This window comes from Plectropomus leopardus, chromosome 9 (genome assembly GCF_026936395.1).
Source record: "Plectropomus leopardus strain MGB_pleo_1.0 chromosome 9, ASM2693639v1, whole genome shotgun sequence".
Lineage (NCBI taxonomy): Eukaryota > Metazoa > Chordata > Actinopteri > Perciformes > Serranidae > Plectropomus > Plectropomus leopardus.
In genome coordinates, this window is record NC_142184.1 from 4,570,152 (window position 1) to 4,596,843 (window position 26,692).

General features: G+C 36.5%; 2 protein-coding genes across 3 annotated transcripts in view; both read left to right on the plus strand.

Moving 5' to 3' along the window:
• On the plus strand, positions 1-26,302 carry LOC121965260 (natural resistance-associated macrophage protein 2-like). The gene is made up of 16 exons (XM_088081734.1): positions 1-262; positions 3,056-3,145; positions 3,906-4,057; positions 4,341-4,463; positions 8,314-8,433; positions 10,336-10,442; positions 10,543-10,613; positions 10,689-10,756; positions 11,752-11,907; positions 12,002-12,160; positions 12,267-12,353; positions 13,741-13,860; positions 14,760-14,909; positions 15,845-15,918; positions 16,003-16,156; positions 17,797-26,302. The coding sequence occupies exons 1-16, from the start codon at positions 223-225 to the stop codon at positions 17,902-17,904; spliced, it is 1,779 nt and encodes a 592-aa protein (XP_087937860.1). The 5' UTR covers positions 1-222; the 3' UTR covers positions 17,905-26,302.
• Positions 25,974-26,692, plus strand: part of ctdsp2 (CTD (carboxy-terminal domain, RNA polymerase II, polypeptide A) small phosphatase 2) — a 12,117-nt gene continuing 11,398 nt past the window's right edge. For both annotated transcript variants that reach the window (XM_088081732.1, XM_088081733.1), the window contains exon 1: positions 25,974-26,533. In XM_088081732.1, coding sequence (XP_087937858.1) covers positions 26,473-26,533 — 61 coding nt within the window. In that variant the 5' untranslated portion in view covers positions 25,974-26,472. The remainder of the gene's footprint in view (positions 26,534-26,692) is intronic.

The window sequence follows — 26,692 nt, forward strand, 5'->3', positions numbered from 1 at the left end:
GTGACAGAAACAGGAGCTCGGTGTGGGACAGCACTGCGACTTTTGTCCTCCGGCTTGTCTCCTCCTCCTCCCGTACCTGTCCGGTGAGTCAACACAGGCGGAGGGACGATGTCCAACCTGCCGGATGTCCTCAGTCTCCGTGAACTCGGAAAACAGCATGAATGCCGGTAACACCGGAATGTAGTTTCGTCGGAAGTTTTTTGAAGTCTTAAATTGAAGAAAATGTCTCAGAGGAGGAAGATATTGTCCTTTCTGCGGACAGGTGAGTCACATTTTATTTCCTGTCGGTCAAACTGAAGGCGGTTTGCTTGTTTTTATTTTATGGCTCTTTCTCCTTCTGTTTTACTACAGTTAAGAGGAAACTATCGCTCCTCTGTCCAAGAATAATAACTTTTAATTAAGATGAGGGCTGACTTTAACCCTTTCAAACCTGAGCTAATTAATTCCTTTAAAAACGTCGACGGAAAGAAATGAGCAACTTGAGAAGAAATGACCAAGAAATAAGCAAGAAATTAGTAAAAAAGTACAAAAACATTACCTGAAAAACCCAAAACAAACAAAAATCACAGGTAAGTTTTTTTTTTTAAAGAAAGAAACGAAATTACCTGAAAAAGCGCCAAAAAACATGGACAGAAGGCAAAACCCAAAACAAACAAAAAACACAGGAAAGTGAAAAAAAAACAATAATAAAAAGCAAGGAAATTACCTAAAAAGGTGCTCAAATATACAATAATTCTGTCAAACAATTTCAAATATTTAGTTGTGATAAATCTAAATATAGTTCAACTAAAATGTTACCGTAGCTGATAAAAACATAATAGTTTTCTAAATTAAAAATCTAAAATCAAAAAATTCTTGCAATGTGCAGGATATGTCTTCCAGGTTGGTCATTGCATTTTCCGCCAAAATTTTTAAGGTTCACAGGTTAAAAAACAGTGAAAGGCCTGTGAATGCAGCTCGAGAAAAGTGATAGGAATAAACTGAATAACCTCAGTTTATGTTCTTGTTATCAACGGTTACCTGAAATGTGATTTCCTCCTCACACGTCCCCTGATTTATTTTTTATAACATTTTTTAAAAAGCATTTATAGAGTAACAAAGTTCATATAGACCTCATCGTGCTAAATGACATTTATCATTTCCTGCCGTATAACGTCCCCATAAAGATCTCACCGGATAAACATCCTAAAAACCATCCTAAATCCGAGCTGTGACTTTTTTCTCTCTAGGAGCTCCAGATTCGCTCCATATCAGATGGCTGCAATTTGATTATTTTCACATTTATTTAGGAATATGCTCCATTAAAATACAATTTAGTGGAATGACGGGTTCTTTGTTGTGTCAAAGTCTATTTTTAAGATCTGATTAATTGTATTGATATCACTGATATATTATTTGGTTTATATTCAGTGGCCACTTTATTAGGTACAGCTTTAAAATCTAATGCAACAGCATTAAATTCCACTTTTACTGAGATAAATATGTTCACTCATGATTGACACAGTCGGAGAAATTTTAATGTATCTGTATCTTCATTATAGAGGCTGTATAGCTGAACGTATGTCACAAAAATGTGTTTCTGATATTCTTTCATGCGTTTATATCTCAGTGTAATGCCGTCCTGTTTTCACTGCAACAATAGATTAGATTAGATTAGATTAGATTAGATTACATTCAGCTTTATCATCGTGGCACAGAGTGCAGGTACTGAGACAACAAAACACACTTCAGCATTTAACCGCTCCGCTCTCATTTTCTGCCGGTGTCTCCGCCAGTGTCCACTCCGTGTCCGCTCCGTGTCCGCTCTGTGTCCACGCTGCTCTCATTCTTTGCCAGTGTCTCCGAATGTCTGCTCCAGTCTCATTCTCCCCCGGTGTCTCCACTTGTGTCTGCCCCGCTCTCATTCTCCGCTGGTGTCTCCACTGGTGTCTGCTCCGGTCTCGTTTTCCGTTGGTGTCTCCGAATGTCCACTTCGCTCTCATTCTCTGCCAGTGTCTTCACCGGTGTTTCCAAATGTCCGCTCCACTCTCATTCACCGCCGGTGTCCGCTCCAGTGTCCGCTTTCCATTTTTATGCCGGTGTCTCCAAATGTCCGCTCCGCTCTCATTCTCATAACATTTTGGGGAATGTTTCACTCTGTAGTTCCACTAGAACTCAAACAGAACATTATTTTCGACATTATTTTTGTAAAATTCAAGTTGACATATGAAGATAAGAGAGGAAAAAAAAGAGATTATAAAAATGAAATTGATTTTGCTTGAAAATGACTTTCTTTTACAAAAATGTGATTTTCCAGCTTTTTCTCTGAAATGTCGTTTTTTTAACGAAAATGCACAAATTAAATCCATCTGTACTCACCACATCTCAGCCTTTCATACCCTCAGATCATCACAAACAAACAAAAAGAAATGATCAGTTATTGGTATGTTATTGGCCACGAAAAGCTGGAAATTATCGGTATCGGTTGAAATAATCATTATCATGCATCACTGATTGAAATATAAATAATCAAGAGAATTACACATATAGTTTCTTATTTTTAATAATATTTAATAATCCTCCCCAACTAATTTTCAGATAATTTACTTTTCACCTTAACGCCTTTTTTAAAAAATTAAAAAAAAATTTTTTTTGCAGTTTGCAGGACATTTCTTGCAAAAATGCTCATTGTGTTTTTTCTTGTTTTTTAAAAAAAAAATCACAGGTTTTAGAGGTTTGAATTCTAATGAAATGCGTCTAAATGCAACACAAGAAAACAGACGTCTATTCAGGGGTTAAAATGTTTGAAGACGCCAAAAATACCTTTGCAGAGGAGAAACATGCTGATATTATAACATCATTTTGCAAAGTAAACTCAGACTAAGGTTTTTTTCTCCTTTTTCTCTTATCCTTTTTAATGAGTCGATTAATCTGGTTTGTGTCTGATGAAATAATGCTGCTGTCTTCACACCGGGCTTCGGGGGGGTGGATTATGTTTTTTTTTCTCATGGCTCTGTGTGTGTGGAGGATTTTGTTAAATTGAAGTTATAATCTCAGTTTAATGACCTGTTTGCAGTCAGAGAGCCGCCTCCGGAGAACATCCACATCTCCTGTCTGCCTCCCAGCGTTCCCACAGATCACCAGCCACAACAAACTGGAGAACCAGGTGAGGACGTTTGTTTTGTCGACACTTTTTGTTTTTGTTGTGCGTCCGGAGAAATGGCTCCTCTGACACTGAAGCATCAGGCTCTTTTTTTTTCTTCTCTTAAACCAGAACAAACTGTTTGTGTTCATTATTTTAATAACCGACTCTGTGTGTTTTCAGAGTGCGATCCTGGTTTTTAGCATGTTAGCAGCGCGGCTCAAAGGATTTTAAATGCCATCTTTAATTCAGATGGAGGTACCAAAACAATAATTAATAATAATAATAATTAAAATTTTGTTTAGATATTAATGGGGACCAGAGGATAAAACCTAATCCTTGACATCAACTAGTAATATTGATTCTTTATATTTTATTTTTATTTTAATGATCACCAATAAAATTGATAAATTAAAATGTGTTTTTACTTTCTAAAACCTCAGCGAGCTATTTTTAATTTTTTTTTATTTATTTATTTAAATATGAGAGTCTTGTATTAACATTTAATTTTGGTTTAGTTTCCAGTTAAGATTTGAGTTATATATGTTAATCTTATATCTGTCTCTAAAGGCTCAACTGTGCTGCAAAAACCATTTTTAATATCTCAAACAGGAAGATTTATTTAGTATATTTATCAAATATAATAAAGATTTTGTTCTGCTAATGAACAGCAACTTTCTTTTTCAATGCTGTTATCGGATGTGTAAAAGTGTCGGAGTTGTTTGTGTTTACTGTCGTGTGTGATTAGTGTGTGATGTTGTTTACGTGATGCTTCATGTTTCAGTCGATGGCGTGGAGGGAGAGAAAGCCGTGATCCCGACCACACACACACACACAGTGTCCTCCCCGTCTGTCTTCCAGCAGAAACAGAACAATGAACCTGTTTCCAGTACTTACTTTGACGAGCGTGTCCCTGTCCCCGAGGACGGCGGCGAGGTAAATCCACGAGTCTGTCATGTTTATTCATTTATTTATTTAATTTTCTATTGATTTATTTAACCAGAAAAACCTCTTGACATTAAAAAATCTCCTTTTTAAGAGTGTCCTGACCAAGATAGGCAGCAACATAAGTTAAAGACAGACAACATGGAACAAAAATACAAAATCAAAATATACAACTCCAAAACAAACAATACAAAACGCAGGAAGAACACAAAATAAAGTTAAAAATAAAGTTTGACATCATCGGCGTCACAGCTCGTGTTTCTGTCTCTTGCAGAGGTGTTTCAGCTTCGGTAAGCTGTGGGCCTTCACTGGGCCGGGCTTTCTGATGAGCATCGCCTACCTGGACCCAGGAAACATCGAGTCGGACCTGCAGTCTGGGGCTAAAGCTGGCTTCAAGGTAACTAAAATAATGCTTCGACTACAACGGCTGACACTGACTGTTGTGTTAACTAAACACCACTTTTCTTTCACTTGATTATGAATGACCCGATGAAGTTATAAGTATGATTTTAAATCTGGATGTTTGCAGATGTTGATATAACGTGATATGACAAATATTAAATAATCTGTCTGATGTTCAGTGTTTCACTGTTTAATCATCACATGAGAACAAGCTTTTCATGGGTCAGGCTTTATTTTAATGTTCCTAAATTTCTAATATGGAGGTTTCATTTGAGATGCTACGAGATTTGGTGCTTAGTAAAGTTATAATACAGAGAAAATTTATTCTGTAGACCTCCAGTTAATTAGTTGCAGTTAAATGCTATGCTAACATAGCAAATAAAGAATCTTACAATTTTAAGAAATAAGAACAAGGAGACGCAGGATCAGTAAAGTACATCTGTGTCTTTTATCTGCACATCTGTAAATTATGATTTATTCTTTCAAAGGTCACATGATCTCTCTGTAAGAACCGACGAGGACAAAATGAGCTTGTTTGCTTTTAATCAGGAGAGACTGTAAATAATGTGAGCGTGGTGGCAAATATAAGCTCCTGGGAATAACTTGACCAGGAGGATAAAAACAACATTTAATTACAAAATAAACACCTTCTTAGCAAACGTTTGATTATCCTGTCCTCTCCTCTCACGCTGCTGTTTGTTCGGTTTCACTCATTTAAACGACTTCCTGAGGGACGGGTCACTTCTGGTCTCTCCCTGCGTCTCTCTGACAGTAAAGATACTCGATACTGCAGGTCAAAGTTTAACAAAGGCGAACTTTGGCCTGCAAAGACTGGAAACACATTCTTGAATTAATTAGTCCAGAAGGCGAACAACAGAACTACATCAGCCAACGATCAATCACAGAAACAGTGAAAGATGACATAAAGTTATTTTCTCTTCTCTCCTCTTGCTGTCTGTGAACGTTGCCCTTATGTTTTAACCCTTTCAAACCTGAGCAAATTGGCCTGACTCCTTTTAAGAACGTAAGAAGACGGCAATGAGTAACTTTACAAAAATGACCCGAAATGTTTGCAAGAAATTACAATAGAATTACCTAAAAATCTGCAAAACAAAAAAAGTTTTAAAAAAATCAAACAAGGAAATGACCTGAAAAAAATGTACCAAAAATAGATTTTTTTTTTCTATAACACAATTTAAATAATAATACTTAAGTTAATCAGGAACAACATTTTATGGAATTTTTCCCACTTTTTTCCCTAATAATTTTCTCTCTCTCTCTCTCTTTTCTTTTTTCAGTTCAAAATACCAAAAAATTTACAAAACAAAAAAAAGGAAAAAAAATCTAACAAGGAAATGACCCAGAAAATTGTACTAATACTTAAGTTAATTAGAAACACTATTTTATGGATTTTTTTTTTGTAAATAATAATTTTCTCTCTGTTTTCTTTTTCATTTCATTTTTCATCATCTTTTACTAATTTCTTGCATTTTGTAGGACATTTCTAGCTGAGTTACTCATTGCCTTTTCAAAGCAAAGCGATTTGTTTTGGCTTCAAAGGTTTAGATGCTTGTGAAAGACGTTTACAGGGTTAACGGTTCAAAAAATAGTCGCTCTCATTCACATATTCTTCTCTTATTGTCAGAAAACTGAGTGAGTATGAATTAGTGATTTAACTGTGTGTCACAAACACTGCACACTAACCAGCCGTCCCTCCAGAGCTGCTGAGGTGATAAAATCCTCACTTTGAAACTGTGAGATCGTCTGACAAAGTGAACATAAATGCAGGTTAATTATCACGGCTCTTTGTAACGGTTCAGCACACAGAGACTCGGCCGCAGGACTCAGAGGCAGAGCAGTTTAAAGAAATCGGTCGCTCGCTCTGTGAGATGTTCACAGCTCTCGATCAATCAGTGAAACAAGACTGGAGCGCTAAAACCGGGTAGTTTATTAATCGATCGGAAAGAAGACCGAGGAAAAACAGCTGGTATATATACAGCATATGTACAGGGTCGGGTAGTAATGGATTACACGTGAGATCGGGGATTACGTAATCAGGTTACCAAAAAAAAAGTGAAAAAAAAGTATAATTACATTGTAAAAAAATCTTCAAAATGTAGCAATTTGAACCTTTAGGGACTGTTAATGCACGTTTAAGATTTATATACTGAGGAGACTGATTTGGAAACTGCGTTTTTGGGATAAGCACAACGGTTTGATTAACGTTGGGCTCAAACAGAGAGGAAAAAAATGCATTTACAAATACATTCATTTGAAATTTAAACTGCTTAGTTTTTACCTGCCTTTTTGTTTTTTGTTGTTGTTTCTTCTTGCTTTTATTATTATTATTTTTAATGTTGTTTTATTCTGGGTTTTTAACAAGGATTTATTGTTAATGAAAAAATATTATTATTACTATTTTTTCAAAAATTTAATCAAAACTGTAATTATTAAAAAATAAAATAAAATAACAATAATCTTTATTTGTATAGCACCTTTCATACAAGTAATGCAGCCCAACGTGCTTCACATCAAAACACATAAAAGACAAAAAGACATAATAAAACATGCATGTAAAATAAAATAAAATCAAAATAGAATACATAGAATTTAAATTAAAATGGATAAAACCTACACGATAAAACTAGTAAAAGTAAGATAAAAGAAGGATACAAATTGACACATAATGCAGAACATAAGATGGAAAATAAAATAAAACCCACTGACCTTATAGATAAAAAATAAGCATAAAAATAGAGTATATAAAATGCAGAAAATTAAGGAAAATACAACATCTTGAGAAATAACAAACTCGCCTTCGTGTGCTCAGAAAAGCATTTCTTTTTCCTCAAAGTGACTCAGCTCAAACTCCTCACGGCAGATATTTTGGGCTCAGTTTCAGGTTCCTGTTACTGACATGTGCACGCTGGCTCACTGTAACTGGAAATGATCCATCACTGACGAATCGTGTTTCACCTGTTTCACCAACTCAGACTGTCTGTGCCTCCTCAAAACTTTTACAGCATTTACTTCCCCTGATATTATATTATCCTGTGATTGTGTTATATTTTTAACTTATCATCATTACTTTTAATATAGGTCTTGTTTCAGTTTTCCTTGTGTGACTATTTTATGCACTTTTATATACTTTATATCTGTTTTAAATTCAAGAGTTTGACTTTTATTGGGATTCTACCTGTTTTATATGAGCTCAACTCCTTTACTAGCATCTTATCAGCTCATACACACGGTGATTTTTTTTAATCTTAATTTTTATCTGCTTATATGAGCCTAATTCTTTGATCTACAATTTACTTACTTATTTATGAAATTGTCTTTTTGTGCTAGCACCCCCATATGTTCATGTACGCACTGCTATTCTTACGTTCTTAATTTTGGTATGTCATAAGGCGGGCGAGGGAGGGGCTAGATGGGTTTCTGATATTTTGTTTTTATTCTGTAAATATTCTAATCTGGAAAACACTTTGTTCTTCAGCTTGAAAAGTGCTATATAAATTAATATTATTATTATTATTTAATATTTTTTTATTTTATTGTATTATTATTATTATGATTATTATTATGATGATTATTATTATTATTATTATTATTACCATTATTATTATTATTATTATTATTATTATTATTATTATTATTATTATTACTTCTACTGCTGTTATTTTTATTACAAAATTTGTGAAATTCATTCACACAAGTGTGAGTTTTTTCACAGTTGTACAAAGGACACAATTTTTTAAAAATTATTTGTGGATATAATTTAACAAACTCAGAATCATATTGTCTTATTGTTCTCTTATTGTTCTCTTATTGTTCTCGTCCGTCAGCTCCTCTGGGTGCTGCTGGCTGCCACCATCATCGGCCTGCTGCTGCAGCGGCTGGCGGCTCGGCTCGGCGTCGTCACCGGGATGCACCTGGCCGAAGTCTGTAACCGCCAGTACCACACGGTGAGTTCTGCAAACACTCAGCATGTTCTTTTTTTCAATAATATTTTAGTAATTTTACATTGACAAACAAAAAAATAGCACAAATCTTCCCAAATTGCAAAAGAATGATAGCGTACACGGGTAACATCGACACACATTTGGATCATGAAATGCAGAGATTTTACAGATTTATTCATGAAGACAAAGTGTTGGCGCCTTTTCTGCAACAGGTCAACGATCACTGGGAGGACGATGAACACTCAGTGTGTTCGATGTTTTCAGCAGCGGCGACAGTGCAGAGCGGATGTAACTGGAAGCAGAAGTTGTTCTGGTTTACTGTAACTGCATCATTATACAGCCAGCTCTGAGCTCTGCTGTTACAGTCGCTGCAGCTGTTGGATTATCGGATCAAAACCTTCAATTAAAACCACATGTGAGCTGAAGATAAATATAAAAACTGTGAGAACATGTGTTTAATGTAAAGTTCATCCAGAGTGAGATAATTAATAATATATTTATAAATCCTGATGGTGTAAAAATGTCTCTGCTTCCTGAATACCCGAGGTGAAACTGCTGTTAATCTCAATGTTTAAAAATCACTCTTCTGTTCTCCGTTTCTGCTGCACGCAGTTTAAGAGGTCGCAGTATATGTGAGAGCAAATGTTCAGGGAGCTACATGAGCGAAGCGCTTTCTTAAGATTACAGGTCAAACAGTTTTGTAGTTGTGGGTTAAGTTTTTGTTGTGCTCAGGCGAGGGGTCGACAGATTATCGGGCTGATATTTGGCATTTTGCTGATTGTCTGTATCAGCGTTTTATTTTAATGATCAACGATAAAATGAATTAATTAAAAAGTGCAAAGATGGCATGCGGGGAACTTTTACTTTGTGAAAACCTCAATGACCTATTTAAAGAAAATCTTTTTAAATATTATTATTTTGTATTTGAATTTTCACTGAACTTTATGAAAAAAAGTTGCAGAGAACTTGCTGTATATGATGTTAAAAGTTTCAGTTTAAACATTTGTTTAAGGCATTTAAACAAAGTTTTGTCTTGGAGTTTGTTATATTCCAAATTCTAAATTTCAACAGAAATATTTTCATTTTTATTTTAAAAAAGGTTCCAAATTATTGGTCTCATTAAGTACTTATAATCTGTATCGGCCCTTAAAAACCAACATCGGTCGACTCTTAGTTTATACCTAAATTAGGCGTGTGTCCTCACACAACAAGTCAAATGGGTGCAAACAAGGACAGACCATAATAATTTAAATTTTACAAGCAAATTAGCACCTAATTGTGAAATTCAGTCACTATTAAACACTTAATTTACAGTAAATTCTACTGAGTTAAATGCACTGAAATATTTCACTTTGAAAACCCACTAAATCTGAAGTTGTGTGATTTAAATTCCCCGCTTTGAAATTTCCAGAATGTAATTTTAGAGGTGCAGTGTTTAGGATGTCGGGGGATATAGAATAGAATATAATAGAAATACTTTATTAATCCTAACCGAGCAGCAACTGAATAAAATATTTATGAAACAGGCAAAATAATGCAAGTATATATACAAAGGAAGGTACTTAACATAGAATAAAATAGAATAGAATAAAATAAAATAACAATAATAATAAAGACATGTACAGTATGTACAGAGAACAAACAACAAACAAAAAAAAGATTAAAAAGAGAAATAAAAAAGAAAAAATAGGTGTGCATTGGCAGAACTGAAATATAATATAATAAGTATGTTTTCTTTAGTGTATAATCAACCGAAAATAATCAAGCATCCAGTAAAACAGGCTAAAATGAATAAATAAATAGTCAATAAATAAATAAATAGGTAAAATTCCATTTTAAAAATGTCTTGGATACTTAATTAATTCTGATATGTAATATTGATACTAAGCTGCGTCACCTGTCCAGGTGCCTCGGATCATCCTGTGGTTGATGGTGGAGCTCGCCATCATCGGCTCAGACATGCAGGAGGTCATCGGCTGCGCCATCGCTTTCAACCTTCTCTCCTCCGACAGGTGACGTAAACAAACATTCATTCAGTGACCGCTGTGGTGGGTAAAGTATTCAGATACTTTGCCTAAGTAAAAGTACTCATAAAATACTGTTCACCCACAGGATCCCTTTATGGGGCGGCGTCCTCATCACCATCATCAACACGTTTTTCTTCCTCTTCTTAGACAAATACGGTAGGTTGTGTTTGTACTCTTACAGTGAAATATGTCGCCACAGCAACAAACGAAACCTCATTTTTGTGTCTGCAGGTCTCCGGAAGCTGGAGGGTTTCTTCGGTTTGCTCATCACCATCATGGCCATCACCTTCGGATACGAGGTACAAGTACTCACATATCTGCACACATGACTGAGTAAAGATACGTCAATCATGTTTTCCACAATGTTTCTCCTCCTCTTCAGTCGACTTTTTATAACATCCAGCGTCAGAGCTAAATAAGACACAGACACATCAGTGATCCACGAACTTTGACAGAAAAAATAACCACAGGTGATTTATATATATACATAAACACACGAAAGGGGGTAAATGATAATAAATAAATAATAAAAAAGAAAAGAAAAGAGAAAAAAATATTTAAATTAAATGAAGATAAATTATATTAAAAAACATTTTTAAAAAAATATTTATATACACACAAAAGGGGGTAAAATGATAATAAATAAATAATATAAATAAATAATAAAAAAGAAAAGAGAAAGAAATACTTAAATTAAATAAAGATAAATTAAATAAAAAAACATAAAAAATATATATATACACACACAAAAGGGGTAAAATGATAATAAATAAATAATATAAATAAACAAAAAAAGAAAACAACAGAAGAAAAATAAAAGAAAGTTAAAATGAAAATGAATTAATTTTTTTTTTAAAAACATGAATATATAAACAAAAACTTCAGTAAACGTCATCTGGCTCTGAGGCCACCAGAATCTCATCTGAACAGTACTTTCTTTGTACAGTTATTGTCTTGAAGCTGGCATTGAAAAACAAAGGCTTCTCCAAGTATTAATTAAATTTCTTTTGGCATGTTCAGTACTTTTTTTTCTTGTGTCAATCCACTTTATTGCTCATATTTTTTATGGACTGAGATGTTACAATTTCCTCATCAGTGTTTCATTGAGTTAATAGCTACATGAATACTGAACTGAATCTCAAAAAGGATTTTCAAATCATTAAATTCTGTTTTCATGTGTTTTTTACGGAGCGTCCTCACTTTGTCAGAATCGGGTTATTACGACTTCCTTTGAGCCTCCTCTCTGGTTTAATTTGCACGTCACAAACATCTGATGAACTGCTCTCTCTGCCAGTATGTGACGGTGAATCCAGACCAGGGCCAGCTGCTGAAGGGGATGTTCGTGCCGTACTGCGAGGGCTGCGGGCCGGTTCAGCTGGGTCAGGCCGTGGGCATCGTGGGAGCCGTTATCATGCCTCACAACATTTACCTCCACTCTGCTCTCGTCAAGGTGCGATGGATATACAGCGTTCCCCTTTTTTAAATTCAATTTTATTAATCTGCTGCATGAAACAAATCTGTCACGTGTCCGAATGTCGCCACAGTCTCGAGAAGTAGATCGATCGAACAAGAAAGAGGTGAAAGAGGCCAACAAGTATTTCTTCATCGAGTCGACCATCGCGCTGTTCGTCTCTTTCCTCATCAACGTGTTCGTGGTGGCTGTTTTCGCCGAGGCTTTCTACGGACGCACGAACCAAAAGGTGGTGAGTGTCTCTGCAGCCGCTCTCGTGACAAAACAAGAGTGAAACATGAAAAATGTGTTTTCTTCGGCTGCTGTGCTGCAGATGTGTGTGTTATTTTTCATTCCAGTACAGCGTCTGCAATAAAACAGGAAGTCCTTATTTAGATCTGTTTCCTCTCAACAATGAAACTCTGGAGGTGAACCTTTACAAAGGGGTGAGTTTCACTATGCAGCTAGTGCCACAGAGCGTCAGTTTAACCCTTTGAAACCTGGATCAGCATCACTTTTCTTGTGCTCCTCTCGGACGCCTTTTTATTATGAGTATTTAAACCTTTGAAGCCCAAACTGATTTTATTTCTTTCAAAAACATGGGGAACAAACCTGATGAGCACCTCAGCAAGAAATCGAATCAATCAGACTTTACTTGTCTAGCACTTTTCATACAGATGAACTGTAACACAGTGCTTTATACAGTGAAACCAAAATCTACCCTCACCCCCTAAAACACACATGCACACACACGCACACACACACACGCACACACACACACACACACACACACACATGCAAAAGCAAATAAAAACACAAGAAACTGTACTCATTAAAACCGGGAGTTGAGGAAACGCTACCATAAGTGAGAAAAACACCAGAGGCAGGATAACAAAAGGTAGTAAATAAAAAGTAAATAAATAAGGAAGAAGATAAAACGATAATAAATAACATAATAATATAAATAAAAATAAATAGATAAATAGGTAGATGGATAAATAAGCAAATAAAGTGTTCCACATATTGCAAAAAAATAGATTTAGAAAAAATTACAGAGAACAATATTTAAAATTATGATAATTACACATTTAAAATTGTTTTATGTAATTATATTTTTTAAGCAGTTTTTTTTTAAGTTTTTCCTTTTTTCCACTTTATTGTTTTGTTTTTTTATTTTGTTTTTGCTAATTCTAGTTACATAAATAAACTTTTGAATGCAGGACTTTTGCTTGTATATGAGTATATCTACATGGTGATATTGCTACTTTTACTGAAGTGAAAGAGTACTTCTTCCACCGCTGCATGTGGGTTATGCTCCCAAATCTCTACACTTCCTCTAAAAAGTACCCGTTTGTGACGCAGACTTTCTGTTTTGGAATCGAAAAAATGTTACAAGAAAAAAGTGTTACGCTCTCCACCAACTCCTGAGGGAAATATCTGTCTGTTTAGCTGCTAAATGCTCCACAGTTTAGTTTAGTTTTAGATCTTTATTTTGAACATGTAAAAAATAAAATAATCATAAAAAAAAGTCAGAAAAACAACACCAGGATGCCCATCAGACAAATTCAGTAAACAACATAATACTGTAAGTATTTCATGTCCAAAAAGGAGTAAGATGAAGTACCCCCTCCTTTTTTTCCATAGTAATACTTTTAAACTAGTGGTGTTCCTGCCAAAACAATGAGCTGAAAGATGCTAAAACGCTGTTTAGTGGAGGCAAAAGTGGGTTAGGTGCGCGTGTTTTTAGAGGCTCTGTGGGAGTTTTTTCTGGTGACGTAACGCTGCTGAGGTTTTGTTGACCGTCTGATCGTCTGTTGCCGTGTTTGTTTGCAGGGAGTGGTGCTCGGCTGTTTCTTTGGCCCTGCAGCGCTCTACATCTGGGCCGTGGGGATCCTCGCAGCTGGTCAGAGCTCCACCATGACGGGAACGTACTCCGGCCAGTTTGTCATGGAGGTCAGTGCAGGAGGGAGGAATCAGCCGTGCACAAAAACACACATGAAGCACAAAGAGTAGAAGTATCATTGTTGTCCTCTACCTTCATCACAGTCGCACATCAGTCTTTACTGAAGTTTTTGCATCAGTTGTGTCTTAGTGTTGGTAGCTTTACATCAAAATCTTTAATGTGGGATCATGTTTTGTTTATTTAACCCTTTGAAACCTGGGCAAACTGGTTTGATTTGTTTCAAAAACAGGAGAGGGGGCAACATGCAGTTTAAGAAGACGTGGCTCAAAAGTTAGTGAAAAATTAATTTTAAAAAGGCTTACAAGAAAATAAGCTAAAAATCAGCAAGAGAATATATTTTCAAAAATTAATGGTGAAAAAAGTGAATTAAATAGTGCTGAAAAAAAATCAGAATTTTTTTTTCTATTTTATTATATTTCTTTCTGTGCCATAATTTTAGATGTGAAATTATTGTAATTATTTATATCATTTTTAAGACATTTTTACCTTTTTTTTTTTAAAACCTTTTTTTAATGTAAGTTTCTTTCACATTTCACTATTTCTTCTTTTGCAATTTATGAGATATTTCTTACCGAGTTGGTTATTGCTTTTCAAAAGAAATTAAACCAGGTTGCTCAGGTTTCATTGAGTCAAATAGCTTGTTTTAGGCATGTGAACGCAGTGCAAGAAAACCACTGATGATCCAGGTTTCAAAGGGTTAAGTGAGGTAATTATAGAAGGTGTCAGGTAGATTTATTGGTCGTTTTTTTAAAAAAAAAAAAAAGTTTAAAAAACGCAAAATAACATTTATCCTTGATCCTGCTACATCTTTGGAGTTGAAGGTTGCGTTAATTAAAATCACACACTGTTTGCAAATAAATCCGTTTTTCTTGTGTTTTCCTGCCGTCAGGGTTTCTTGAACCTGCGCTGGTCGCGTTTTGCTCGGGTGTTGTTGACCCGCTCCATCGCCATCACTCCCACCCTGCTGGTGGCCATCTTCCAGGACATTCAGCACCTGACGGGCATGAACAACTTCCTCAACGTGCTGCAGAGCATGCAGGTCAGGCAGGCGTGGAAACTGGTTCACTGGCAGCTTAAGCCACACCTCTCCACCTTTGCTGCTTTTTCTGTCTTTACATCACCAAAATGTCATCACTTTTTACCTAAAAAAAGTGCTTTTCAATGAAATTAAAATATGCAAGCAAGCAGGACTGTGTTTCAATAGCTAACTCCATTTTGAACCAGCACAAACAAATAAAGGCTGGACAAAAAAAACCATGTTCATGACGAATTAGAAAAAAATTTAGTTTAATGTACATTTCTGCAATAGTTATTCCATCAGCGCATTAACCTTTTGATACCCGAGCAAGCTGGTTTGATGAGAACGATGAGCGCCTTAATGAGAAATGACCCAAACAGCAAGAAATGAATAAAAAGTTAGAAGAAATGTACCTGAAAATAGAAAAAAAAATTGAAAGAAAATTACCTCAAGGAAGTTTTAAAGAAAAATTTAAAAAATGTAATAATTAAGGCAATTATATTATATATTGCTAAAATTTTATAATTCACCCCAGCTAATTTTCAGATTATTTCCTTGTTACTTTTTTTTTCATTCCTTGCTGAGTTGCTCATCATGTTATGAAATCAAACCAGTTTTCTCAGGTTTCAGAGATTTGAATGCTGGTGAAGAAAACTGATGTCGATCCAGCCGTTAAAGCGTTAAAGCAACTACAAGAAACTTTTCATTTTGTGTTGATTTCAGTGGCCCCGGCGGACAAAAGCGAGAGTTTTTCCATGAGCAGCACAGCCTCATGTTGTAAAGAAGAAGGCCACTATTTGAGTATTTAGGAGGTCTTCATTGAGATCAGGATATATTCATTCAGCTGACATTTCCAAAACATTCATTCGTCTTTTCAGCCTGTCTCTGTAGGAATGACAACCTCGTTTCGCTCATTAAATGGTTTAATATATCACAGATTCATTTTTCTCTCACAGTTGCCATTTGCCCTCATTCCCATCCTCACTTTCACCAGTTTGCCGTCTCTCATGAATGAGTTTGCCAACGGATTGTAAGTTTATCTCCAACATAAAGACACAAAGACAAATGATGATTGTTTGTCCTTTAAACGCAATCATTGTCTCTTGTCCTGCAGAGTCTTTAAGATCGGAGGAGGCATCGTGATCTTGATCGTGTGTGCCATCAACATGTACTTCGTCGTGGTCTATGTGACCGACCTCAACAGTGTGTGGCTGTATGTGCTGGCGGCGCTCCTCTGCATAGCATACCTGACATTTGTGGGATATTTGGTAGGTAACATTTGGAGAGCAGGTTTAAGTTGTTCCACTGCAAAACCTAAAACCGGTTTCAGCAGCTTCAACCACTCAGACAGCACAGACCGTGTCAGAAGATACAGTCACAGAAGATACAGAGCTGCACGCTCTACAAATTTAGATTTGTTTTGTCCTAATGAACTGGAAAAATATATAACCCCTTTTCATGCACTGTGGTTAAAAGTTTCATGTAAAACTAGAGGAAAATCTTATTTATCAGAATAAAAAAAAAATTGATGAACTTTGGAAACAGTAAAATGTCTCTGAAATTAACACGTACCAATCAGGAAGAGATGTAAAATGGGTCAAAAGGACAAAGTCAGAAAACACATAAAACAACTAGAAGAAGACACAGAAAGGGTAAAAAAAAAAAAGGTGTAAAACGGCTGCAAATAGACACAAAGAGACTCACGAAGACTAAGAAAGATACACAAAATGACCACAAACACACAAAGAAACTACAAAAAGACCACAAAGAGACATAAAGCATTTACAAAGAGATTCAAAATGACTGCAAAGAGATGCAAAGTAACTAAAAAGAGGCGTAAAGCAACCAAGAGAAACAAGAGAAAAACAAACAACAAAGAAATGACAGACTTTCAAAATGACTGCGCAGAGAAACAAAATTACTACAAAGAGATGCAAAGCAGCTTAAAAGAGACACAAAACGACTGCAAAGAGACAGAAAGCATTAACAAAGAGACCAAAGAGCTACCAAGAGACTCAAAATGATGACAAAGAGACACAAAATGGTCCAAAGAGACACAAAATGACCACAAAGAGATGCAAAACAGCTACAAGGAGACACAGCAGCAACTACAGGGAGACTCAAAATGACCACAAAGAGACACAAAATGCCTTCAAAGAAGCAGCCACAAACACGGCCAGAACGACTACACACAGATGCAAAACGACCACAAAAACTGAGCCAAACAACCAAGACACAAAAAACTGTTAATAATATAAACACAAAGTAATGTGTAACAACTGCAAAAAGATGCAAAACAGCTTTGAAATGCGTGTGGCGGGGTCTTCTGCATGTCTGTCCCCAGCGGCCCTTTGTCTAATTCGTCCATGGCTGCAAGAATTAATCGATTAGTCAAACCATGGAAAATTAATCTGCAACACTTAGTAATCAGTTTATCATTGACTTTTTTAAAGCAAAAATAAACTTCTTCCATACTCTAAATTGTCAGTATTTGCTCTTTGTCGTTGCGTTAAAATTATGATCTTTTACTGCAGGTTTGACAAAACAGCTGATGTTTTTTTTCATGTTATAATTTCTTTTGTTTATTAGTTTCTGTTTTTAATGTGTTGTTGTCGCCTGTTCTTACATGTTGGGATACTTCCTTTGGATGCAACTTTCAAATTAGAAAAAGTAAATAAATACATTTAAATTATACAGTTAAATCGAAAATGAAAGTGTCGTCACATCACACAGCAGTTATAGTTCACTATTTGAAGCTGGACCTCATACAGGATTTGTGATCTCTGTCTGATGAATCAGCAGATTGATTTTTGATCACTGTGTGTGTGTGTGTGTGTGTGTGTGTGTGTGTGTGTGTGTGTGTGTGTGTGTGTGTGTGTGTGTGTGCGCGCGCGTGTGTGCGCTGCAGGTCTGGTTGTGTCTGATCGCTTTGGGAGTTTCCTGCCTGGATCCGTCCAACAGGAGAGGCAACGACACGACCATCCTGATGGAGCAGCAGCCGGAGTTTGACTCCTGAATCAAGCGTGGACGTTAATTTCAAAGGTGCAGCTGTGAGCAACTTGACTGACCTTTTACTGTTTTTCTCTTCCAGCACATTTTATGTAGATGGAAAAGATGATTTTATTCAGTAATGAAGAAACATATTGTCTATATCTTGAATCACACCTCAATAACCGAATATATAAAACAATCCTGATGTGTTTTGCAACACTGTCGGGTTTACAGGTGTGAGTGAGGTTTTTACAAGTTATTTTAGTAACAGCTATTAAAGGTGTAGTTTGTAGGATTTAGTGGCATCTAGTGGTAAGATTGCAGAACCTAAACTTCTACTGCTGAGACGGATTTGTCCTTTCTGGGCCACTGTGGAAACTTGGCGGACGAGGACCTGCTCCCCATGTAGATATAAACGTCTCATTCCAAGGTAACAAAAACAGCTTTTATTCTTAAGTGATTACACACTGAAGAAAGTAGACATTATTTATGAATTTGTATATACAGTTTCTGCACACAGATTCCTCTAAATCCTACACGCTTAACCTTTAAAAATCAGATTACTAAATTAAAACTACCTCCTCGATGTGGGTAAAGCAAGAGAACAGGGACAGTTTCCTTTCGTTCACTTAAATGAAAGCGTCAACAGTAGGACAAAGTGAGTCACACTGCAAATTGTTTTTGTTCTTTCAGTATACATAAGGTGCCAGAGTGCATAAATCAGCATCAAAATAGAGCTTGTTTATCAAAAAACGTGCCAATGAAGGATCCCCCACACCCACTGACAGAGGTCCTAGCTAGCCCTTAATGTTTTAAAATCCAAGAAACATCATTGAAATCCTTGAAATGTCCTGAAATCCTTGAAGTGGTTCACACTGCAAATAGTTTTTGTACTTTCAGTATACATAAGGTGCCAGAGTGCATAAAAAAGCATCAAAAAAAGTGCCAGTGAAGGATCGTCTGGAGCCCTCAACAGAGGTCCTAGCTAAGCCCTTAATGTTAGAAAATCCTTTAAATCCTAGAAATGGCCAAAAATACAAGAAATTTCCTAAATTCCTTGAAATGTCCTAGAATCTTAGAAATGTCCAAAATCCAAGAAACATCCTTAACTCTTAGAAAAGTCCTAAACGTCCCAAAATCGTAGAAATGTCCTAAATTTTCAAGAAATGTCTTAAAATCCTAGAAATGTCCTAAATTCTAAGAAATGTCCTAAAATCCTAGAAACAACCTAAATTCCTAGAACTATACCAAAATCTTAGAAACATCCTAAAATCCTAGAAATCTCCCAAAATCCTAGAAATCTCCTTAAATCACAGAAATGTCCCCAAATCCTAGAAATGTCCTAAATTCTAAGAGATGTCCTAAAGTCTTAGAAATGTCACAAATTTCTAGAAATGTCCCAGATATCTAGAAATGTCCTAAATTCCAAGACATGTCCTAAATCCTAAGAAATGTCCTAAAATCCTAGAAATGTCCTAAAATCCTAGAAACATTCTAAAATCCTAGAATTCTCCTAAAATCCCAGAAATGTCCCAAAATCCTAGAAATGTCCTAAATTCTAAGAAATGTCCTAAAATCTCAGAAGTGTCCTGGAATCTTAGAAATGTCCTAAAATCCTAGAAATGTGTATGGAGCTGCTGCTCGGGTCATTTTGAAAAGTATCTGTGCTGCTGAGGGCTGAATTTAATGCTCTTTAAGTGCAGTTCCTCTCGTGGCCACGGTGAGGCGCTGCAGGACACCAAAGCGTCCCCTCTGATACAGTAAATGTCTCTCTGCCAGCTCTGAACAACACATTAAATGACACCGTGCGTTACATCACCCCTCGTGTGTTGCTCTGGCTGTGCAGGGACAGCAGGATGGTGTCAAACAAAACAAACTAAATAAGCGTCAGCGGTTTGAAACGTTCCGTACAGTCGGATGTGTCTGACATGTCTGTGGTGGTGGTATGTCTCGCAACTATTGTGTAACTGAAAGCAATCGCTGCTGGTTTCAGTGCTGCTTGAATTCCAGTCCTGAAGTGCTTCAGTATTTGCAAAGCCGAGGAGAGGCGGACGGACAGGTTTTTCTTTGCATTGTGGCGGGGAACTTTTCTTTTTTTTCCCCTGTCATGGAGGCAGAGTTATGTAAGAGGGGAGAGTCTTCCCACCGCCCCTCTCTGTTTTTGTTTTTCTCAATGAGCCAATGTCTCCCTGCCTAGGCCTCACAGCCTGTCCAGTAGGCCCCTTTCCTGGAAACATAGCCTAGCAGAGGCCACTCAGGGGCAGGCCTGTGAGCTGGGGAGGAGAGGAGGGAGAGGGAGGGTGGGCTCTTCCAGCAAATCACATGATTGTAGACCCTAACAGTCCCAGCCCTGCATGAGGCTCAGATGCTGCAAGCACATTTCAACAGCTAGTTTGTCATCAACATGCCTGGATGTGGCTAATGCATGGCAGAGTGCATGGGGCTGTAAGTAGACGCTGTGGATTCCCAGGTGTGAAATGTAGAAATAGAACCACAACGCCTGATGGATGGAGTTTATATTTGTGTGTGTGTGTGTGTGTGTGTGTGTGTGTGTGTGTGTAAGAGGTTAATTTTTTTATTAATGTCACCACTGATTTTATAACTTGAACAGTTTTGCACAGCATATTTCTGAATCTTTTACCATTCGGGCCTCAGTGAATTGATTTTTGATGAGATATTTTAACAGTGTTGTGTTTGTGTATTTGCTTTAATGTGGCGTCATGTAACAGATTAACCCTTTGAAATCTGGATCGACATCACTTTTTATTGCATTCAGATGCCTTTCACGAGCAATTTGACTCTTTGAAACCCAGATGAACTGGTTTGATTTCTTTGGAAAAACATAGGAAAAAGACAGCAGTGACAAACCTGCAAAAAATGGTAAAGGATGGCAAAAAAAATTACCTAAAAATTCTTTTTATTATACAAAAAAATCAAACAAGAATATGGGAAAATGTCCAGAAAACTATATTTATTGTAATTTATATTTACAAATATGTCACAAAAAAACAACTTATAATTTAAAATAACTACATTTATAGCACTTTTGGGGTGATTATTTTCTTTTCTTTTGTGCTTATTTTCAGGTAATTTTCTTGTAAAATTTTTAGTACTTTTTTTGCTAATTTTTGGAACATGTCTTTTTAAGTTTCCTGCCTTCTCCCCATGTTTTTTTTTTTTTAAATAAATTAAACCAATTTGCTCATGTTTCAAAGGCTTAACAGACTTAAGTTTATATATATTTTTGGAAAGAGATTTCCTTGATGCATTTATTTAATACCATAAAGTTGTGTTGTTTTATAGTGCGGCTCATGGGACTGATTTTACGAGCTGCAATCATAAAAAATCATTAAATGGATTGTAAACAAACAGTCGAACTGAACAAACACAATAAAACACAACATGTAAACACAGTTAATGTATGTCAGGGTCATTTAAAGACGCCATTTGTTTGCATTTTTTCTTTAACTCTGATGAATTCACCGGTGATTTATTTCTTCTTCCGCCTCATGCTGTTTTTTACGTGCTGGCGCATTAGTTCTGTCGACCGATGAAAGATGGATGTGGTTTTAACTTGTACCTGATGTTTGAGGTCACATGTTTCGGGCAGATCTTTCCAGGGGTACAGCACCCTTCACGCTCAGCGCAGGGCCTCAGACACCAGCTGACCCTCTTTGCTCTTGTCTTCTCTCAGAGGAATGCAACAGGAGACGAGGGCAGAGACGCACCACAGATCAGGCACAGATAATGAATTTAAAGTTGATTTAGCAAACAGTGGCATCAGCTGTAAACCGCATGACATTTTCCAGCTGTGCGGTCCGTACTTATTCTGTATATATTTTTACACTGATCTGTCAGTGCTGCCCTAAAATGTCCGACACCAGGAATGCAAACAGCGAGGCCATTCTTGTTTATGTCTTGCATTGTGGCCACTGTGGGCACTGGCTGAGCTTTTGGTGTAATGGGCTCGCATGTGTTTGGAATGGGCAGAGCTACTATTTCAACTCGTCATTAACAAGTTTATTTTATTGTTTTCTGCTTATGTTATGAAGAAATAAGCCTCGTGCTGCTGAGAATGTGTTATTACCAGCATTTACTTGTACTTTTACCTTCATAACTTGCATTTAATATGATAAAATTACCCTAAGCACAGCAAATAATAGATACTTTAAGACTTTGACTCAAAGTCTTAAAGTAATAGGTGACTTTAACTTCCCTTTAAAGTCATTTTCTGTAACGATATATGTACTTTTACTCAAGTATGGCTTTCAGGTACTTCATCCACCTCTGCTTTTTAGTTTCCAAGCATAACATTGGCTGTTTTAACGGATAAAATCTTGATATCATAAGCAGGGGAGCAAAAAAGTGTTGAGGTTTATAGAGTAACATGACTATTAGAGGAAATATTCAGTCAAATACACTAAAAATACCATATATGTGATGCAAATAACAGCCCAGTACATAGCTCCTGTTTTCATTAATCTGATGTACCCCCTCAGTCTGCACTGAATATCTCCAGCCCGCATCAGAGGAGTATTTTTTTGGTGCAGAGCTAAATGGTAACTGTCCCACAGTAGTACTTTTTGCAGGGCAGGACTTTGGGTAACAGAGGGCAGAGTGAAACCAATGACCCAAGCTCCTTTCATTTTCTCTCCACTTTTGCTTCCCTTTACTGACACAATCATAAAATGAAACTTTAACTTGTTTTTGCCGAAAAAGTGCTGGGGGAGTTTTCTCTGGGAACCACTGTGTTGGCAAATCACTGAATTTTTGTGCAACAACAGGCTGCACTGCAATAATTTGACACGACACTGCAGGCCATAAACATTAAATCATGGTTGCATCATGTAAAAATATAGACAAGTATATAATTGAATCAACTCTGCTCCTCGTTAGTTAGTATTTAGTTCTAAATCCAATCATTGATTAGAAAAAACCAAATAGTTGTGATTTCTATTGTTATAAATGAAAATATGTTCTACTTAGCTGCAAACAAATCTTGTTTATTTTATGGCAGTTTTTCACTACAAAGCGTAAATTGATCTTCTGAGCACGCAGACCTGAAACACATTGACTTGTTCAAATAAATAAAAGTGGGTTTGACATCATGTTAGGCAATGTGGTCATCCAGTGGGACCCCAAATATTTATATTTACAGCATGAGGGTTTTGCAACGCCTCCTTATCCTCTGAAACCTCAGAGTAAATCACAGTGATCCCGTGCTGTAATGCACAGTGAGCAACAGCAGATATTTGCAATATTTAGGCACATAAAAGTATGATTGACGTAGAAAACACAAACTACACATGACTACACTGTAAAATCTGACAAGTTGAATCTACTGTTTAAAATCTATGAAACTGATTGCCTTGAAAATGTAAGTAAATATAACTCTTAGGCTTTATTTTTGTTTACTTAATATCAAATTGTTGAGTTTACTTAAAATTTAGTTAAATTTACTTAATTTTGTGAAGTTGTTGCAACTTAAAAAATGACAAGTTCCATTAAATCAATCTTTCTAAGTTTTAGCAACTTCAGTAAACCAGGTTTTCTTCAGTAAACCAGGTTTACTGAAGTTTTAGCAACTTCAGTAAACCAGGTTTACTGTGCTGTATATCTGTATTCTTCTGGTTACAAACTAGTCGGTCATTTTTGTATTTTCTTAAACATGTAAACAAAACAGAACTCACAGATCTCCGAACTTTATCTTCGGCAAAATCCTCCTCGTGGTGATCAAGTTAAGTCAGACTAACTTGATTTACTTAAGTTGGTAACACTGAGGGAGAACAAGGAAATTTTACTTGTCATTTTAAGTTGCACCAACTTCGCAAAATTAAGTAAATATAGCTACATTTCAAGTCAACTTAACACTTGGATATAAAGTAAACATCAATTAAGATTTATAGTTATATGTCCTTTCTCAAAGCGATTAGTTTCCAAGATTTTTTGAAGCAAACTGTAACAAATTGCCGTAAAAATATGGCAAAATTCTTAAAGTAATGTACTTTTTGGGGGGAAAATACAGTATAACACTGTAAGTCTTGATGCTTTTTGGAGCCAATATGACACTGTAAATCTCACATTCTGCCATAGAATATTGTAATAAATGTAACTTTAATATACTGTTGATGTAATTTACGTTAGTGGCCGTGTAAAATAACGGTAGAATGCTGATAACTACAGCTGCCAGTAGTTTATTGCATTTTTTTGGGGAAAATTTGTCACAGTAAAAGCTGCTGTAAAAGTACGGCCAAATTCTGTGCATTTTTCCTAAAATACAGCAAAACACTGTAAATCTTGGTGCTTTTTGGAGCCAGTATTACACTGTAAACCTCACATTCTACTGCAGAGTTCTGTAAGAAATTCAACAATATTATTCTGATGACGTAATTTATGGTACTGACAGTAAAATAACGTTAAGACGCTGGCAACTACAGCTGCTAGTAGTTTACTGTAATTTTACAAGGAGATTTGTTACAGCTTGTCGTATTCTGCAGTGCAGTACTTCGAAAATAGAGACTACATTACACTTGAAGAAAAACAAGGTCTATTTTTGCAACTTAAAGGATATAGAGAACAAAATCCAGATTTTCTTTCCCTGCAATTCCTCCATGAGTTTGTCCGTCCCGTCCTCCTTTCCTCAGTCCCTTCTCTTTTTTGTAGTAGGCTAAGTAGGCGTAATTAAAATGCTTATAAGGGAAATGAAGGGGGGTAAAAGTGAAAGCTGACAGAAATACAAAAACTCAAATTAAGTACAGATACTGATGTGCTGTAGCTAAGTATTATTTCTTTATGTTAAACCACTGCTGAAAGGTAACCACCCAGAAATGTAAAGGGGACATAAAAGAGGGCTAGTGAAGATTACAGGTAATGAAAACTACACTACTTTTTTTTAGATTGCATTATTTGTGTCATTATAATAAATAATACATCCAAGCTCTCTGATATATTCATTAAACAGTCAAAAAAGTGCAGACTACAAACAATAAATATATTCATAGAAAAATGAAAACAAATACAGGAAACAAATGAAGAAAAATAACCATTTGAAAGAACGAATATGTTGGCTGTGTGGCTTGATTTTTAGTGTTAATGTCATTTTATTAAGAGACAAAGAATATGTATGTACAAGTCATTAAAACGGTCAGAACAAAGTGACTTCTTCACACTGAAGTCAATATTTAGTGTGAAACATGGAATCGTAAAACCATAACAAAAGGTAGCTCGAACAATCAGTATTGAGCTTTGGACATGTCATTAATGCAACCTTGTGTACATAAACTAGAAAATTAGTATTGTAATTCTCATGTTGTCTGCCAAAGAGCACTCAAGGAGGTCACACTTAAATACTTGCAACTTTAGCCTGCTGAAGTTGTTTTATTCTGAAATATTTGCATTTTTACTACTGTATACATATTTCCCGCATGTTCTGGTTTTATTTTAGTTAAGGGACTACAGAGAAATGAATATGAATGATGATATTCTTATGTGGTTTACTTGCTAATTTCAGTGTGTGATTTCCAAAACAATAACAAAAACCCATGATACACCTTTTCTCATAATACTTGCTCACATTCCATGAACAAACAAGAGCAAGAAGAAAAACTGATAATACCTGCCCCTTTCTACTGTAGATACATATAAAAATGGCCAACCTGTCTATGTTTACCTTTCTTTTATCTTTTTTTAACAATTCATAATCAATTTAGCAATAACAACGAGAAACAATATAAACATTATACTCGTGCTAAAATAAGAAAAAAAATAAGGTGGCCTAAGACTTTTGCACAGCGCTGCAGTCGCAAAAAAAATATCATTATTTTGTAAATAATTCACAAACATTGTGATCTCATTTGTACGAGCAGCGCTGGAATGTGTTCGGTGCGGCGCGTGCAGGACGGGGAGGAATGCCTTGGCCACGCCCCGCCTCCTCCGGGGCGTCCAATCAGGGAGCGGGGACGGTTTCAAGGTGCCCGCGGAGTCCCAACCGTAGAAAAACAAAACCCCGGATAACAACAAAACTCGTATTTTACATATAACCGAGCACGGAAATCCGTTTTCTTACACCGAAACCGACGGTGGAGGTCGATTTTCGGTGTTTTCCGTCGCTCTTTAAGGGTTTTCGGGCGATGTTGTTTATCTGTAGTAAGGGGGGGCTTGAAACCGCCCTCCCTTGCCCCATTTCCTCGGTTGTTTTCCTTCTCTCGCCTGGATTCTCCATGTTGTTGGTGCAAGAGTGAAGACTTCGCAGCGACGGGTACAAGGGGGCTGCTCGGCGATATTACCCGTAATAGTAGCGGTTAAACCCGAGACGACGGAGCTGACAGTCTCAAATAGCCTCCAAAAAAACATATTCAAGTGCCTTGCCCCCTCCCCAGGCGGCGGACCTCCGAGAGTAGAAGAAGAAGAAGAAGCGGCGGGGGGAATAAAGAAACCCAGGAACAAGATAAATGTCACCGAGGATTGTTTCTGAGGCGGATGATAAGTTACCTCGGCGATTAATTGACTCGACTTGTCAATAAAACCCAATGAGGGATGCCCATCAGTGCTCGGGGACAGGATTTGAGGATTTTGAGGGCTCCGTGATTGTCAGATGGAAAGTTCTGTTATCACCCAAGTGCAGAAAGAAGACGTTCAAGTGTCACCGAAAACAGGTGAGAATTGCACCTGTTATGTGTGCTTTTGGGGCTTATTGTATGCAGTTAATGCGTGGTGGTATTATTGGAGTATTTTCGGAGTAATGGCTGGTGTATTGATAAAGCCTGTAGTGCGCCCATTTGACAGTTGAGCGCTGCGGACGCTGGTTGAGCGCG